At 59.8% G+C, this 15,634-nt stretch overlaps 4 protein-coding genes across 4 annotated transcripts; 3 read left to right on the top strand and 1 right to left on the bottom strand.

Annotated features, from left to right (window-relative positions):
* Positions 1-297: 297 nt before the first annotated feature.
* B0I36DRAFT_331478 (uncharacterized protein) lies at positions 298-2,002 on the top strand. Its single transcript, XM_046154986.1, has one exon. It carries the CDS (start codon positions 330-332, stop codon positions 1,695-1,697), a length of 1,368 nt encoding a protein of 455 aa, XP_046008019.1. The 5' UTR covers positions 298-329; the 3' UTR covers positions 1,698-2,002.
* Positions 2,003-4,582: 2,580 nt separating this feature from the next.
* On the top strand, positions 4,583-8,047 carry B0I36DRAFT_434194 (beta-eliminating lyase). The gene is made up of 3 exons (XM_046162690.1): positions 4,583-4,828; positions 5,061-5,969; positions 6,075-8,047. Exons 1-3 carry the CDS (start codon positions 4,591-4,593, stop codon positions 7,910-7,912), a joined length of 2,985 nt encoding a protein of 994 aa, XP_046008018.1. The 5' UTR covers positions 4,583-4,590; the 3' UTR covers positions 7,913-8,047.
* A 283-nt stretch (positions 8,048-8,330) lies between these two features.
* On the bottom strand, positions 8,331-11,239 carry B0I36DRAFT_415818 (uncharacterized protein; the record flags this gene model as incomplete). Its single annotated transcript, XM_046162051.1, has 2 exons — positions 8,331-10,012; positions 10,279-11,239. The coding sequence occupies 2 exons, from the start codon at positions 11,237-11,239 to the stop codon at positions 8,712-8,714; spliced, it is 2,262 nt and encodes a 753-aa protein (XP_046008017.1). The 3' UTR covers positions 8,331-8,711.
* Positions 11,240-12,119: 880 nt separating this feature from the next.
* Positions 12,120-15,563, top strand: B0I36DRAFT_331472 (uncharacterized protein). The gene has a single exon (XM_046154985.1). The coding sequence runs from the start codon at positions 12,206-12,208 to the stop codon at positions 15,140-15,142; it is 2,937 nt and encodes a 978-aa protein (XP_046008016.1). The 5' UTR covers positions 12,120-12,205; the 3' UTR covers positions 15,143-15,563.
* The last annotated feature ends 71 nt before the right edge of the window (positions 15,564-15,634 follow it).

The raw sequence follows: 15,634 nt of genomic DNA, 5'->3' as shown, positions 1-15,634 counted from the left end.
ACACGATAGAATCTAGAAGCCTCTTTTACGAGAATGGTATCATCCGTCGTTGACTCCCGACGTCGGCTCAGGATGCCGTTATTAGACTCATGATTGTAACTAGTGACTGCCATGGGAGACCTTGCTATATGTACCCCTGTTCCTGTGCCAAGCCCATCACGAAGCTGACTATGGCCTGGGTGGCTGACTAAGTGGATTGTTGCGACACAGCCTGCCTCCACTCCAACTTGTTTTCAACAGCAATGCCAACGGCACCCCCTTTTTGCCGCCTGGCGTCACCGTGTAATTCAGGCAATACGTATCCTAATCCAACATCACAACAGGTCACCATGATATCAATAGCAAGCAGGATGCGAAGTGCTACACGGACGCTCCTCGCCGCCGTTGCGGTGCTGTGCACCCTGTTCACTGGCCTGTCGCTCCTGGCCACACTCATGGCCGGCACCCTCCAGATGGATGGCGACTATCCCGACGGCGTCGGCTACTTGGTCTTCCCTTCTCTCGCACCGGTGCACTTCTACGGGATCCTGCCCTCCCCAGAAGAAAGTGACAGCGGCACTGTCATTGACGACAGCAACAACATCAACAACAACAATGACTCAGGCGAGCCGACTTCCCCGTCAGCAGTTTCCGCGCCAGCCACAACGACGGCATACTACCAAATCAAAATCTCCTTCTTCCTCAACAGCCTCGCCTTCTCCTGGCCCGCCTCCCCGCGCTGGTCCCCCTCCACGGGGATAATCCGCAACATCGACGGCCTTTGGTCCGCCGCCTACGCCCACTTCCCCTCGGACCTGGCACTCGTCGCGCGGCGCATGGGCCTACCAGAGGACGACTACGCGTGCCTCCTGGCCCCAGAAACTAGGGCAGGCATCTGGGGATGGAGCAGCATCTGGAGCAGCAGCAGGAGGTCCCTACCGCCCAGGAGCAGAATGCCCTGCACGAACGATTTTCTGCTTGCGTGGTGGCGGCACGCGAACACGTACACCACCAGCACGGGCCAGCTGGTGCCCAGGCGCACTGTCAACAGCAAGAGGTTTAACAACTTGTTCCCCCTGTTGGCGTACTATGCCGCGGGGATGGTGTTGGTAGCTGTCGTCGTGACGCAGGTGTACATGCTCTCTTACGCACCAGGGGACTTGGCCAACACGACGAAGAAGAAGAAAAAGAACAACAACAGCAGCAAAGAAACCGCCACGGAGGAAAGAAAGGCGGATGAGTGTCCCGACGGGAGGCAGCGGATACAGGCAGAGTCAGAGATGGGTCCCGGAGCCAGAAGCCGCAGGCGGCTGAGTGGCCTGGCGGTGCTGGGTGGGGTCTACGGCTTTGCGGTGCTGGTCTTGGGGGTGCAGGCATGGAGGGTCAAGAGGCTTGTTGATGGGGTCGAGAGTGATGCAGCGGCGGTTCCTGATTGTGCAGGCGGGATGAGGGCTGGGTTTCTGGGAGGAGGCATGCACGCGGAGATTGGTGAGGGGTTTGTGGTGCTGAGTCTGTGGACGTTGTTGGCGATATGCGTCGCTTGGGTGTCCCTATGGGCAAGGGAGAAGTTGAGAGTAAAGCCCGACGATCATCAGGGCTACATGCTCATTCCTAGACAGGATGGCGATATGGTGGGAAAATTGGATGGTGAGGGTGATGAGTCTGGGTGCGAAGAAGAAAGAGAGGCCAAGGAGACGGAGGAGGAGGGATCGCTGTGACGGAGGCACGGGAACGCCAGAGGAGACGGGCACGCACCAACCCGGGTGGCAAAGCTACTGCCTCGCATTTACTGAAGCTTGACGTACATGGCTTTCAAACATGCTTTAGAAGCCTTTGAAGAAGACCAGGAGGACTATGATCGTGTTTCCAACATGGGAAAAGGTCTTTCGGGGAGAAATAGCGTTTGCTGCGGGCCGCGCCTCTGGGAACATGCATATGAACCAACCTGCAGCACCGTGATAGTTCTTTTCCACATACGGGTAGTCAGGAAGGTTTGAGTGCTTGCAAAATCTTCAATATCCACCAGACCAATCACAAATCCTCAGCAAGCGAGTCCGCATCTCAGTTTACCACAGTCCTCCCGGTCTTTCTATGAGGACTGTGTATGGCCACCTGGCGACGTGGCTTCAGAGCTCGTGCTTCAACCGGAGGGTTGAAATACACGGCAAAACTATATATCAAAATCGCACCATACGCAGGCCGTCGGACCAACAAGTCACCCTCCGTCGTACACTGGCGCAGTATGTCGTCACGAACCAGCATCGCCCTTGACACCGCACTACCAGATCGCGCGATTGGGTAAACTTCTAGAACTCATGCAGAGTTTGACGAACCACGAAACTCAAAGGCGGAAAGTAACGCGCCCGGTGTCGCTGCACATGCAAGCTCATCGGCCGGAGCGAAGGTTCGGTCCGCTCAGCGGTTGACGCCTCTCGCACGTGCCCAGAGACTGCCTCAGGAGTCTCGCGTCGGGTACCTTGCAGCCATGGCACCCACCGGCAAACCCAACCGGCACATCATAGAAGTGCCGTGACGTGAAAGGAGGGTCGGGTTTGGGTTTGTTAGTGGTGGCGCGACTCGGGGCAGACGCGCTGTTGGTGTGGCAATGTGTTCGAGGATGACCACAGAAAGTCAGCTCTGAGGACCTCGAATACGACAGTAGCACCGGACAGCGTAGCCCCAACGACACCCAAAAGTGCACAATGGCAAGGCGTGCCCGCATGTGATATCAGTGATGACACCAGCATGCACGGATTGGTATAGCCGACTCTCGTCAGCACGCAGGGCATAGGGCTGAGTTCTGACAGGGGGATCCGATCGCCTGGTCACGTTGTATGACGGAAGAATTCAGGATAGGCTGCGCAGCCCACTGGTGTGACTATGCTGTACCTTGTCACACAAGGTCCCGCCCTGATTCGCAAGTTAAAGACGACTCGGCTGAAATGCCGGCGATTGGCCCTCGACAACTCTCGGCACCCCTGTCGTTCGTGGAGCTGGCAGACAAGACAGCCGTAACCCTGTCACCCACCGAAATGCCCAACACGACACCCTCTGGCGACTTGGAAATGCACCAGATCTCCCGCATTATGCCCCAAGACACATAATATTAAACTTTAAGTGGCTTGAGGAGTACTTTTGTAGTGCTCGGTTGGAAACTATGGCGGAACGGGATTCTCCTCGTCTCGCGCGGTTGCATATCGCTGCGCTCCACTGACGCCACAGCTGTCAAACCTACGGGCAGAATCGGCAGATTAAAATCCCGTCCCGGGCGAATAAAAAGCGACAAAGATGAGACCATACGAGTCAAGAGAGACATAATGACCGAGCCAGAAAGTTTTGGCGAGTTGTCCGCGGCTCCTCGGGGTTGCAGCCGCGGACGCGTGGTGCGCGGGTCGATATCTCGACGGCGTAAGATCGTCCCGTGGGGGGCCGCTGACATACGAGCCTGCCTGCTCACCTCATTTTCAGGGCCCACGGACAAGGCGTTCTCGCTGGTGACATGAACCTTTCGCAAGGCAGTCTACCGGGCGCCGTGTCTAGCATGACACATTTCAATCCGGTCTGCCCTGGCATTGGTAATCGACGATCAGGACCGCAGCATGGCAAACCTCACTTACACCGGCTCCCCCCACTCACACCCATGTAAGACGCCGTACGCCAGTGGCGGTTGGTCCGACTGCGTCTAAGTCTGCCTACCGGGTACCACGACCCCAACAAGCCACCTCCACTTGCTGTGAGACATGTGTGCCCTCCTGCAGACCTTCCGCGCCCGGTGGGTGGGCAACCAAGACCAGCTGAGCAGAAAGAGGAGGGCGATCCATCAGGGCGGGTCGCGGGTGTCTTGGGTCACGCGGGTACGGGAAAACTTCCCAGCCTGATGGAATGCCCGCAACCCAGTGAGACTTCTAGAACTGACCGAGAGGGGACGTCGTCCGGTCCTAGGGATCTCCACGTCCGGGCCTTCTCATTCGCCAGGCCGGCCCAGGCGGACAAACCCCGAACTGAGACATGCGTTGCAACAACGTCTTTTTTCGTTCTTAGTCCCAGTGCCTCGGGCCCGCCTGGCGGCCTGGGCCGGGGTCCAAGATGTCACCCGAGGCGTTCGCGCTGAGTTCTTCATCCCTGGATCTTGGACTGCGTCCTCCTTGGATTGGCCAGGTGATACGCTAGACCATGGTGTCTTGGGTGGTGAGAAAAAAAGCGGAAAGGGCGAGCGGAACACGCGACTTGCCGCTGCTGTTGGTTCTCAAGGCTGACCAACTGGCTCTAGGCCCCCGTCGTTCATAGACTTGGCCAAGCTGACCACATGTCATGGCATGACCTGTCGGGGAAGGCGGAGGCGAGGACCATGGTGGCGTTCTCAGGGTAGACGACGGCCGCAAGCGTGACAGTGTACGAGTCTACGGTCTCCTCCTTGATAGAGTTCTTGGGAACTGGTATATAATGCAGGCTGGATGCCACGGACAACCAGATTCCACTGCCCAAACCTCTCTTGCCGAAAGCACAGGACGACCTCGAATAACTGTTTCACTCTGTGTGGAGGTTAGCATCTTTTCTCGTTGTTGTCTTCCCTGCACATACTGGAAGAACTTGTCACCAGGTCCTCACACAATGGCCTTCTCCCATTCCAAGACAATACCTTCCGCCGCCGCCTCGGCCGCGGTCCCACTTCCTCCAACACACAATGCTCTTGTTGTCCGCTCACTACTAGCGGTGACACCAGAACAGCGCCGCAAAGTCCTTGAAGATGTCGAGTACAACGTCTTTGCGTTTCCCGCAGGGCTCGTGACGTGCGACTTCCTCTCTGACAGTGGCACATCGGCCATGACAGATATCCAATGGGCTGCCAGTGAGTTACCACCCGTCTCTATGTCCCGCACTCCCATTCCTTTGGTCTCTCCTTTCCAGCCCCCTTTTGCTCCTACATACAATAGCGTCATGTTGCATTCCAGTCTTGGCGTGGGACTACGCCACATTGCACCACCGACGCCCCCTTCGGGCCGGCCGCCCTCTTCTGAAGCGGCAGAAGCCATGCAGGGCACGCGGCTAACAGCTTTGTTTGTCGTTTCCTCCCGTTACAGTGCTCCGCGGAGATGAGAGCTACGGCCGCAACTGGGGCTACTACTGCCTCCTGGATGCGTTCCGTGACACCTTTGAGCGCGGCGCCGCCGGCGCCCGCCGCGTTGTGCACGACATGGTCATGGGCAAGGCGGACATGGCCCTGTACCGCGACGAGCTGCTCCTCCCGCAGGAGGGCGGCTTCGTCAACGGCGGGCCGTTCCAGCTGATCCGGCCAAACACGTTCCTCGTGCCCCAGGGCCGGTGCGCGGAGGCGCTGCTCTTCTCCACGCTGCGGCTCATGATCGCGGAGGCGGCGCCGCGCAGCAGTATCGCGCCGCCCAGGCAGCCCGTCATCATCAGCAACGGCTTCTTTGACACGACGGGCGCCAATGCCGCCGTCGCAGGGTTCCAGCTGCAGACTTTCACGCAGCCCGGGCTGAACGACCCGTTCCCGCTCGAGCTCGTGGGCAGGGAGAACCCGTTCAAAGGGAACCTCGACGTCGCCGCCACCGAGGCGTACATCGAGTCCCTCGAGGACCCCTCGGACGTCAAGATGATCTTGCAGACCATCACGAACAACTGGGCGGGCGCGCAGCCCGTGTCCATGGCCAACATCCGTGCCGCGTCGGAGCTGGCGCGCCGCAGGGGTATTCCGTTCTTCTTCGACGCGTGCCGGTTCGCCGAGAATGCGTACTTTATCCAGCGCTTCGAGGCCGGCTACGCGGGGGTCATGATCCAGGACATCGTGCAGGAGATGTTCACCCATGTCGACGGGTTCACCATCTCGTTGAAGAAGGACGGGCTGGCCAACATGGGCGGCGCGCTGTGCTTCAAGGACGAGTCGCTCTTTGCGAAGAAGTACCCTGGCATCGGCATGAGGATGAAGGAGCGGCAGATTCTGTGCTACGGCAACGACTCTTATGGCGGAAGTGAGTCTTTGCTTTTTCTTTCTTTTTGAACTGGCTCCTTTCTTTTTTTTTTACTTTCCCTTTCCGTGAATGCAATGATCGGACTGACGAATCGAAACTCTCTAGTGAGCGGCCGGGACCTCATGGCCGCCGCCACCGGACTGTACGAGGTCGTCAAGCAGCCGTACCTGCAGAACCGGATCGGCCAGGTCGAGCGCTTCGCCCAGCGCTTGCAGGCCAGCGGCGTCTCGGTGCTGCTCCCGCCCGGTGGGCACGCGGTATACCTTGACATGGACGCCTTCTTCAAGTACTGCGACCGCTCGCCGGGGGACTTCGCCTCGGTGGGCTTCGTGCTCGAGCTGCTCGAGAAGTACGGCATCCGGGCGGCCGAGGCTGGGCCCTTTGGCTGGGAGTGGGACAAGAAGCCGCCCGCCGAGCAGGCCTTGATCCCCAACCTGGTGAGGCTCGCGGTGCCGCGGTACGTGCTGTCCGAGGAGCACATTACGTACACGGTCGCCGCGATCCTGGAGTTGTACAACCACCGCCACACGATTCCCAACGTGGAGATCTCCCGGGGCAGGGATATGCGGCTCAGGCACTTTTCGTGTGGGCTCAAGCCTGTTCCGGTCAAGAAGGCCATCTCTCTCCCTGACGAGCACAGTGGTGGTGTGGTGCCCGCCGCTTCCCAGGCCACATACCTCAGCGAGGCCAAGCGACAAATCGCACACCTCTCCCACGCGGTGGGTCAGACGGCCCTCGAAAAGGAGCAGCTCACCGAAGCCCTCGCCTTCTCGACGGGCACCTGGAGTACCCAGCCCATCGCGTCGCCCGAGGACAAGGAGGCCGCCTTTGCTGGCTGGATCTCCGAGGTGAGCAACGACCACTCGCCGTACGAGTACTCGGTGGCCATCGACCAGCGCAGCGGCGCCGCGGAGCTGCGGTTCCTGATCGAGGCGCAGCCCACGCACAACAGCCTGCCCGCCCTGACCGACGCGGCGATGAGCATGGCCCGGCAGATCGGGGCCAAGTACCAAGACACGGTGTCGCTCGACCGGTTCGAGCTGATTCGGGACCTGTTCGTGCCCCCCCAGCCATCTGGTCTCGCCATATACAACAACAACGCCGGAGGGAGTGAAACGGCCGAGCAAGAGGGAGACAGCGCAACAACAAGTTTTGACGAGACCAGTCTCTTCTCGGCGTGGTTCAGCTGCGCGCTGTCCGCAAAGTCCGGCCCGGAGTGGAAGATCTACCTGAACCCGCGCGCCCAGGGCAGCCAGCACGCCGCGGGGATCACCCGCACCGCGTTCGAGCGACTGGGTCTCGCCGAGTCCTGGGCCCTGCTCGAGGCCATGATGGCCGGCACTGAAGACGCAGTCGTGTACTTCTCCCTGGATCTCAGCCCGTCCAGTGAGAACCGCGTCAAGGTGTACATCTCGCACCCGCGCACCACGGCGGGCGAGATCGCGGGAAAGCTCGCGGGGTTGTGCCCGGAAACCTCGGCGTACGAGGTCGAGCGGTTCGTCCGGTGCATGGCTGGTGGAGAGGCAGGGGAGGGCCCCTTTGAGGGGAAGAGCCTGCTCACCTGTTTCGCGTTTACGAGCAAAGACCCCCTGAGGCCCGTGGGCACGGTGCATTTCCCCATCATCGCGTACGCGGGCGACGACCAGGTCGTCCGGGACCGGGTGGAGGGGTACATGGACGCTGTGGGTGTGAGCGACAAGTTCCGGAGCAAGTACACCGACGTGATCAGCGCGGTGCAGAGGCGGCCGCTGGAGGATGGCCGGGGGATCCATGCGTGGGTCAGCTTGAAGAGCAAGGCGGGCGGGAAGAAGGTCAATACTTTTTACATCTCGCCCGAGCTGTATGGCCCCGTTTTTGAGGCGGAGATTGATATCGGGCCTCGGAAGAGGAGCAAGCGCGACTCGCGAGACTCGGGTGTGTTCGTCGAGACTCCCGAGGAGTAGGTTCGGTGTTGTTGCTTAAAGGATTTATCATCTGTCAAGTTTCATTAGTTTTCATAATTCACAAACCTCTACATGAGTTCTTTATACCGGCCCTGGTTGGCAGACTGACAAACTGAAATCGAGCTTATCGTCGCGAAATAGCGATTATTCTTTCTATATGAGGGGGCTGCATGCCTCTGTAACGCACTGCCGCCAGCCCGTGCTCTTCCGTCATTATAATTTGTAGTTATGCGCTGTCCTGCTATTCTCAATCATCTGAACAGGGTCGGATGTCTAGACATGGACAGCGGACTGGCTGGAACAAGCCCGACAAAATTGCCGGAGATTGGTGATGAGAAAGTCGCAGGTATTGCAGACTTCAGGCAGTAAGATCAGCAAAACGGGATCGACTTTCGTCGATACAGGTGCAGGAGCTGAGTGCCAGCAAGATCGTGAGTATCTTGATTCCCACCAGCGCTTTACAAACAACTATTAATATATAAAGCTACAAGCTGATTGGAACGTTGGCGCAGTAAATGAGAACGAGTCGGCTGCGGAGATATTGTCTTTACGTTGATACCTAGATATAGTAGGTGTTCGCCTAGTGTAGGACCCCCTTAACTGGCTGGGCGACGGAATTCAGGCAGACACCATGATCCCACCATCAGTTGTACATTCGGCTCCATGGCGCACGAAGACAGACTGGCCACAAGGCAAGTACTATGCTGATGGTGGGCACATGTCCGACTGAAGCAGTCTCACGCGAAGACAAAGCCTCTGGCCAACCCTCAGTTCCTTAGCTCACACAACAATTGATCCCTCATCGTATTTTCCGGATCAAAGAAGTAAGCGGCCCATCAGCTGCCTCCTCGGTCTGCATGGCGTCTCCACTGGTACCGCCAGCCGCCGTGGTGCTGTCCCCCGGCGGTCTCATCTCATATTTCGCTCTGAATGTCGGGCGCACGGCAGAGGAAAAGCGTGCAGGCCCGACGCTCCTGGGCCTGAGTTTCATCATGCTCCTGCCCAGGTACCGGTCCAGTACCGCCGGCCACGTCTTCGTGGAGACCCTGTCGAGGACGAGCATCTGTAGGCATCGGAAACCGGCGACGGCTCGGGCAAAGGCAATGTTCTCCGTGAGCTCGACTAGGGTGTCTGCAGTATAGCCTCCTCTTCCTCCTCCCCTCCATCCTCCTCCTTCTCCCTCTCCCTCTCCTCCTGCTGAAGTGTTGGGGACAGTAGTGGCTAGGACTTCCAGCTCGGGAGCGTCGGGCCACTCGGGGCACACGACGTGAGGTCGAATATGGTCACGCGTCTTATGCCACTGGTCCATCAGCGAGGGGGCCAGGTTGAAGTTGAGGCGAAACTCTTTGAGATGACCCTCAGTCGCAGCGGCCAGGCCCCGCAGGGCCTCGATCCAGCGCAGAGTGTTTTGCTGGGTGGTTGGCGTAAGGATGAAGAGATGAATCCGCCCGATCAGATGCACTGGAGCATGACAGAAATACGGCTGAGGATGACGAATGACGTTGATGTCGTCGGCCCGGGCAGCAGCAGCGAGCCGCGCGTGAGACTCGAGTTCATGGACATGATTGAAGGTGAACACCTTCGTTGAGGATGTGTACCACAATGGTGCGAGTTCCCGGTAGACCTGCTTGCTCGTAAAAGTCAAGGCCGGCATAAGGTGCCTGAGCGGCTCTGTGAATGTGAGCTGGGGGGCTGCTTCCTGCCAGCCGGCCTGGCGAAGTTGCTCAGGGTGCAAGTCTTCTCCTGGCAGCAACAGCTTTTCCCGCCGCCCGTCAAGGGGAGCGGGGCTGACTGGCCTGACCATCCCAGAGTCAGGGAACGGTTCGGGGAACACCAGCGCGTAAATCTGGTTGCGGATCTCGGATGGGAGGCTGAGGAACGACATTGGGACTTCGGCACCGGCCTCTTGGTGGCACTCGTCCGTCGGTAACGCTGGAATGTCTGCTGCTGCCATCGCCACTTGTGACCGTGGCCAGGTCACCTTCACGGTTAGGTAAGGCGGTGGTTTTGTCCCCGGATAGCCCCAATGGCCAGCGCCTGAAAATCTAGGTGCCAGTGCGATGATGTGGAGGGTGGGAGTCGTGTGTGAGGCCTGCCCTGCTGCACAGGATTATAGCAGGTCAGATATATCTTGTCTTTTTCGAGAAGTTGGTAGGCTAAAGCTAAACGAAGTAGTCGAGGGTTGGAGTGCAGGGTATGCCTCCTGTAGTTAGCTCTACGGCTGGCGGGTCACCCAGCTGTGTCACCACCACGCTCGTCCTGTGTCGTTATCGTCGAGACTGGTGCTACGGGCAGCGACGAATAGTCCACATTGACGCTCCGCAGGGAATCAACAAGCGAGGTGTATCTCCCCTCCCCAAACACACCGATAGGTTTTCCGTCTGGTGCAGGACCCACGTTGGGGTCGAAAGCGCCCCTCATGAAGGCAGCTCTGAGCAGGTGTGAGGGCTTGCTCCCCATGGGAACCAGGAAGTCCCAGGCGACACTCTTCGGGAGAATATGGAGGCCCTTGTCGAGGTTCTGGTCGAGCATGGCCGGCCAGGTGGCGAGGGCGACGTTTCTGAGGCTAAGCTCGTCGAGGAGGCGGAAGCTGGTTACAGCGTGAGAAACGGCGGCGTTGGCATTGAGCTCGACAGCAATTATGGGGTTCGGCAGGCTCGCAGCCTCAGTGTCATCCACGTCGGACGGAAGCTGGTCACCAAGCCAGTCGGCCTTGACGACACGAGGGGGATGGATGAAGGTCCCGTCGATCTGCTCGAACTTGATCCAGTCGGTCCAGTCAACTTCAAAGCTGAGATTGAGCTCACGGACGTGGGGTCCCGCGTGGGTTGCCAAGGTCTCGAGCGCCGCGATGCACCGGCGAGCATCGGGCACCGAGGCGGGCGTGGCCAGCTGGACTGCGAGGCGCTGAACCAAGAGCAGGGCCGGCCAGGGCAGGAGGGCGCGTGGGCGTTGCTGGTGGTCGGCGACAGCGGCGGCGATGCGTTGGGCGTGGGCGACGAGCTCGTCAAGGGAGTTGAGACGGAGGGAGACGTAGCGGCCGGCGTAGAAGAGAGGAATGAGCTCGCGGTAGACCTGCCGGCAGGTGAAGGCGAGCACCGGCGGGAAGAGGGCCGGAGGGGCCGGCCGGTCCGGGCCCACAAGCCGGGCGGGGACGGGAGACCACACGTTGGGCAGGTCCTGGCACACGAGTGCGTAGATGGTGTTACGCACCTCGGGCGGCAGGCTCAGAAAGCCCAGAGACGGTGCGTCGTGGGCGACCTCGGGTGAAGGACAGGTCCCGGTCAGCTGTTGGGCCGCCTCTGCTCCCCCATGGCATTGGCTCATGTGAGAAGGCTGCTGGTGGCCGGGGCTGGATTCGATGCTGAGAGTGTTGGTGCGTGCAGGGAGTCCAACAGGGAGAAACTGGTCATGGTAGAAACAGCATGAAGGAGTAGGAGAGCGAGAGAGGACGTCTTTGTGTGTGGACTTGAGATATCCATATGTGTTTGTGTGCGTGTGCCTGAGCTGAGCTGAGTCATCCTACAGGCACCAGTGACTCAGGAGTGCCAAGTCGGGGTTCTGTCGATGCCTTGTGAGGCTGAGGTCCCCCGGATCCACACGGAACCCCACAAGCACAAGGCAGGCACGTCCCATCCACAGTGACAAGGTACAAGGCACTGACCGTTGGGCCAGGGTACGCCACTGCCAGGCGCCTCCCACTCATCCTCGTTCGTCGCTTCCCCTCCGGCTACTTATACGAGCCCAGGCGCCCTCATCTGTCAACATCAACTTGTCCTCTTGTCTGAGTCTTCCATATCCCCTGTCCCCGCTGCTCAGAAATCACTCCAATAGCACACGCTGCCGGCCAGCTCAGCCCTCAGCATCCCAAGGCCTGGTTATCAGACCACCACCACCCGCCCCCACTCAGCTTCCTCACTGACGCCTCCCGCCAAGATGGCCGCCTTTGGAGGCAGCAGCGTCCTCTCCAGCACCCTCCAGGAGATCACGGCCACCAAGCTCCAAGAGCTCTCAAAGCGGCGCAGCGAGTACGAAGACCGCCGCGCCCGCGTCACCAGCGCCCTTGCCGCCGAGTCAAACCCCATCCGCCGCCTCCAGATCCTCAGCAGGGGCGTCAAGAAGTGCTTTGGCATCGCCCTCGAGGATGACGACGGCAATCAAGACTTCCAGGACATCAGCGACCCCCACGCCGGCGCCACCGCAGACTACTACTCGTCAGGCCTATCCACGCAGCTCGACAACCTCGACCTCTTCATCTCCCAGGCCCGCTATGATCCGTCCATCTCGTCTGCCATGACCACCGGCTGGGAGGACGCTCTCCTGAAGCATCTCGACATGCGCTCCCTCAAGTTTGAGTATGCCTCACTCTATGCGCAGCTCGTCACGGAATGGCTGTCCTCGGAAAAGACCGGGGCCAGCAAGCATCCAACCCAGACTTCGGGTGCCACCACCCAAGACAACGACGACGTGGACGACGTGGGTATGGCTGATGCCGGCAACGACGAGGAAGATGATGATGACTTTGAAGACCTCGCCCTTGCCGCCAAGAAGGAGGCCCGTGCCGAGTTTGAGCAGCAAGTCTTTACTGCTGCCGACCTCGACGAGCAGGCGCTGCAGGACTACCTTGCCGACATCTTTGGCGTGGCCGACGCCACCGACCCAGCATACTCAGGACACCAGGAAGCCCTCAAGGCGCTCCGGGAGAACATCAAGTTTTCCGAGACGCTGCTTGCTTCGCCGAATCAGTTCAACGAGCGCGTCTTGCGCTGGGTGTGCGAGGGCCTCATCGTGTCCGGCTCGCTCTCGGACGAGAAGCGCCAGGTGCTCCAGGATTTCAAGAACCAGCCCGTCATCCTGGGAGAGGTGGCCGACGTGCTCAACATGCGGATCCAGTCGCTGGACACGTGGTCCTGGGGCCCGCACGGGGTCGGTGTTGACCAGGAGCGCCAGATCAACGGTGTGTACAACGCCGTCATGCGCGAGGACCTGCTGCAGGCCCTGCTCCTCTACTACATCGGCTCCAAGATCTCCACGTTTCTAAAGCAACACCTGAGGTCCTTCCGCAAGGCCAAAGAAGGCGCATGGGCGTCACCACACCGCAAGATGGACCCGCGGGATCGGGCTCGCAGGCAGTACTACCTCCGCGGCAGAGGCAGCGCCAGAAACAGCATACAGGGCCTGCGCGACAAAGTCTATCGGAAGCACTACTTCCTCTCTGCCCTCAAGAAGACCGTGTCCGAGACGTCGCAGCACGTCGCGGGCGAGATGGAGGCGCAGTACTCCGGGACCCCTTATGCGACCTTCTCAGCGTCCTCGCCGCCGCCTCCCCCCGGGGCGATGCCCCGAGCAGCAGCGCCGATGATGTCAATGGCAAGGGCGGCGCCAGCAGTGGCCCACAAGAAAATGCGCAAGAGGATTGCGCATCACGACCCGAGTGATGAGAACACGGACTCAGAAACTGACAGTGCACCAGATACCGACCACGAAGAGGACGTCGAGCAGGACGGTGGTGCCACCTCCCCACAGCAGCGCAACACCAAGAACTTGTCGGTTGTGAAGCAGCGCCTGCTTCGTCTGCTCTCAACCGAGGCCATTATTAACACCAAGCTCTACGGCGAGATGACGGCAGTCCACGGCATGTTCGACGACTGGAACGTACGCCTCCCGCATCAGACCATCCTTGGCGTGTTGGCATTCATGGGCTTCTCGCCAAAGTGGCTGGGCTTCTTCGAGCGCTTCCTCGCCGCGCCATTGAGATTCGGGGAAGACGGGCCTGATGCGCCCCTACGCCCCCGCAGACGAGGCACGCCAGCCTCGCGGGTGCTGAGCGACGTCTTTGGCGAGGCCACGCTGTTCTGCCTGGATCTGGGCGTCAATAAGGCCACCGACGGCGCGCACCTGTGGCGCCTGCAGGACGAGTTCTGGTTCTGGTCGCGCGACCTCGCCGCGTCTGAGAAGGCGTGGAATGCAGTCAAGCGATTCGAAAAGGTCACATCCACGAGCCTCAACATGCAGAAATCGGGCAGCGTGCGGATCGACCTGAAAGACAGCAAGCCTCCGGCTCCCACCTCGTCCCTCCCTCGTGGTGACATCCGCTGGGGCTTCCTGCGCCTGTCGCCCAGCACGGGCGCCTTTGAGATAGACCAGAACATGGTGGACAAGCAGATCCTCGACCTGCGGAAGCAGTTGTACTCCAAGAGAGCCAGCATCGTGGCCTTCCTGTCGTCGTGGAACACCTACGCGAGCACTTTTTTCACGCACAACTTTGGCAAGCCCGCCAACTGCTTCGGCAGGAAGCACGTCGAGGCCATGCTGGCGGCGCACAGACGGGTGCAGACCCAGGTCTTTGCCGCCCAGACCGGGGCCGGGATGGTCTCGCTCACGACGACGACAGGTCGGCAGCAGGATGCCGAGTCCCCGACGAGCATGGTGGGCTTCCTCAAGGATGAACTCACCCGCAGGTTCGGCGTCGCCGACATCCCCGACGCTTTCCTGTTCTTCCCGACCGACATGGGCGGGCTGGATTTGCGCAGCCCCTTTGTGGAGATCCTGCAGGTGCACAAGACCGTACTGGCGGACCCGCGCGCGCTGCTGGACAGGTTCCTCGACGAGGAGCGGCGGGCGCACCGAACGCTCGAGAAGGCGTGGGAGGAGTCGGGCCCTCCGGCTAGTCAGCACGGTGAGTCGTCGGTAGGGCTGGGCATGACTAGAGGAGAAGATAGGCAGGTCTACGCCAAACGGTCGCGATCCATCGCTGGATCAGGTGCAGAGGGCGGGGATCAGGCTGAGACCGCGCTCGCGGACGAGTTCACGTTCCTCCCCTACGACGAGTTCGTCAAGTACCGCGAGGACCGCACGCCGTCCACATCCACCACGAACAGAACCGGCTTCATGGGGCTGGGCCAGGTATACCGCGAGCTACTGCGCCTCCCTGCCGAGGACGGCGTGCACAATGTGAGCCCCGCAGTGGCCGCGGCGATTGAGAGCCTGGGAGGGAATGCTAGTCCGGCGTACGGCGCCGTGAGCCGTGGTGATGGTGGCGGCTCCTCCGGGGACGAAGGGATCACGGGGTCGCTCAGCACGATGAAGCCGTATTGGAGGTGGATTGTGGCCATGTACGGGCCGGAAGTGGTGGCCAAGGTCGGCGGGCTGAGGATCGTGGAGCCCGGCCTGTTGCCGATGGGGATGGTGAGGATGTTCAAGGAGCGGAGAGTACAGTGGGAGGCGTGATGGAGGAATCGAGACTATCTTTCACATGTCACAACATGATTCGAACGTTCACGGTATGCACAGATTTTCCGATCCGTTCTTCAGAAGTGTTTGAACCAGCAATCACGCCTAAGCTGATCCGCCTAAACTATGGACCGTGGATAGCCTCAAGGCCGGATATTCGGGGCTTCATGACCTATTCATCCTCACATATTCAGCCGGAGGCTAGTCTCGTCAGACAAGAATAAAGGAGCATGGCTGAAGCTAGTTTGGGTAAAACGCATAGGAAATGACACAACATAAATCATTCCGAGAATAGCAGCCGGCAACAAATTCTTGCCGGCCCCATAGCCATATTAACGTGATGGTCAAGAAGTGCCATGCGAGCGAGCGACATTAGTGTTGTCTAACGACATGTTCTGTACCTGGGGTGTCTTGGGTCGATCTCGTGTCGACATTGGAAAACTCTTCGCCTCCAGGATTGGTCGTGAGAGCTGCCTGGGCACCATTGGG

Source organism: Microdochium trichocladiopsis (genome assembly GCF_020744255.1).
Source record: "Microdochium trichocladiopsis strain MPI-CAGE-CH-0230 chromosome Unknown B0I36scaffold_9, whole genome shotgun sequence".
In the NCBI taxonomy this organism is placed as follows: Eukaryota; Fungi; Ascomycota; class Sordariomycetes; order Xylariales; family Microdochiaceae; genus Microdochium; species Microdochium trichocladiopsis.
This window is presented reverse-complemented; position numbering and strand designations above follow the sequence as displayed.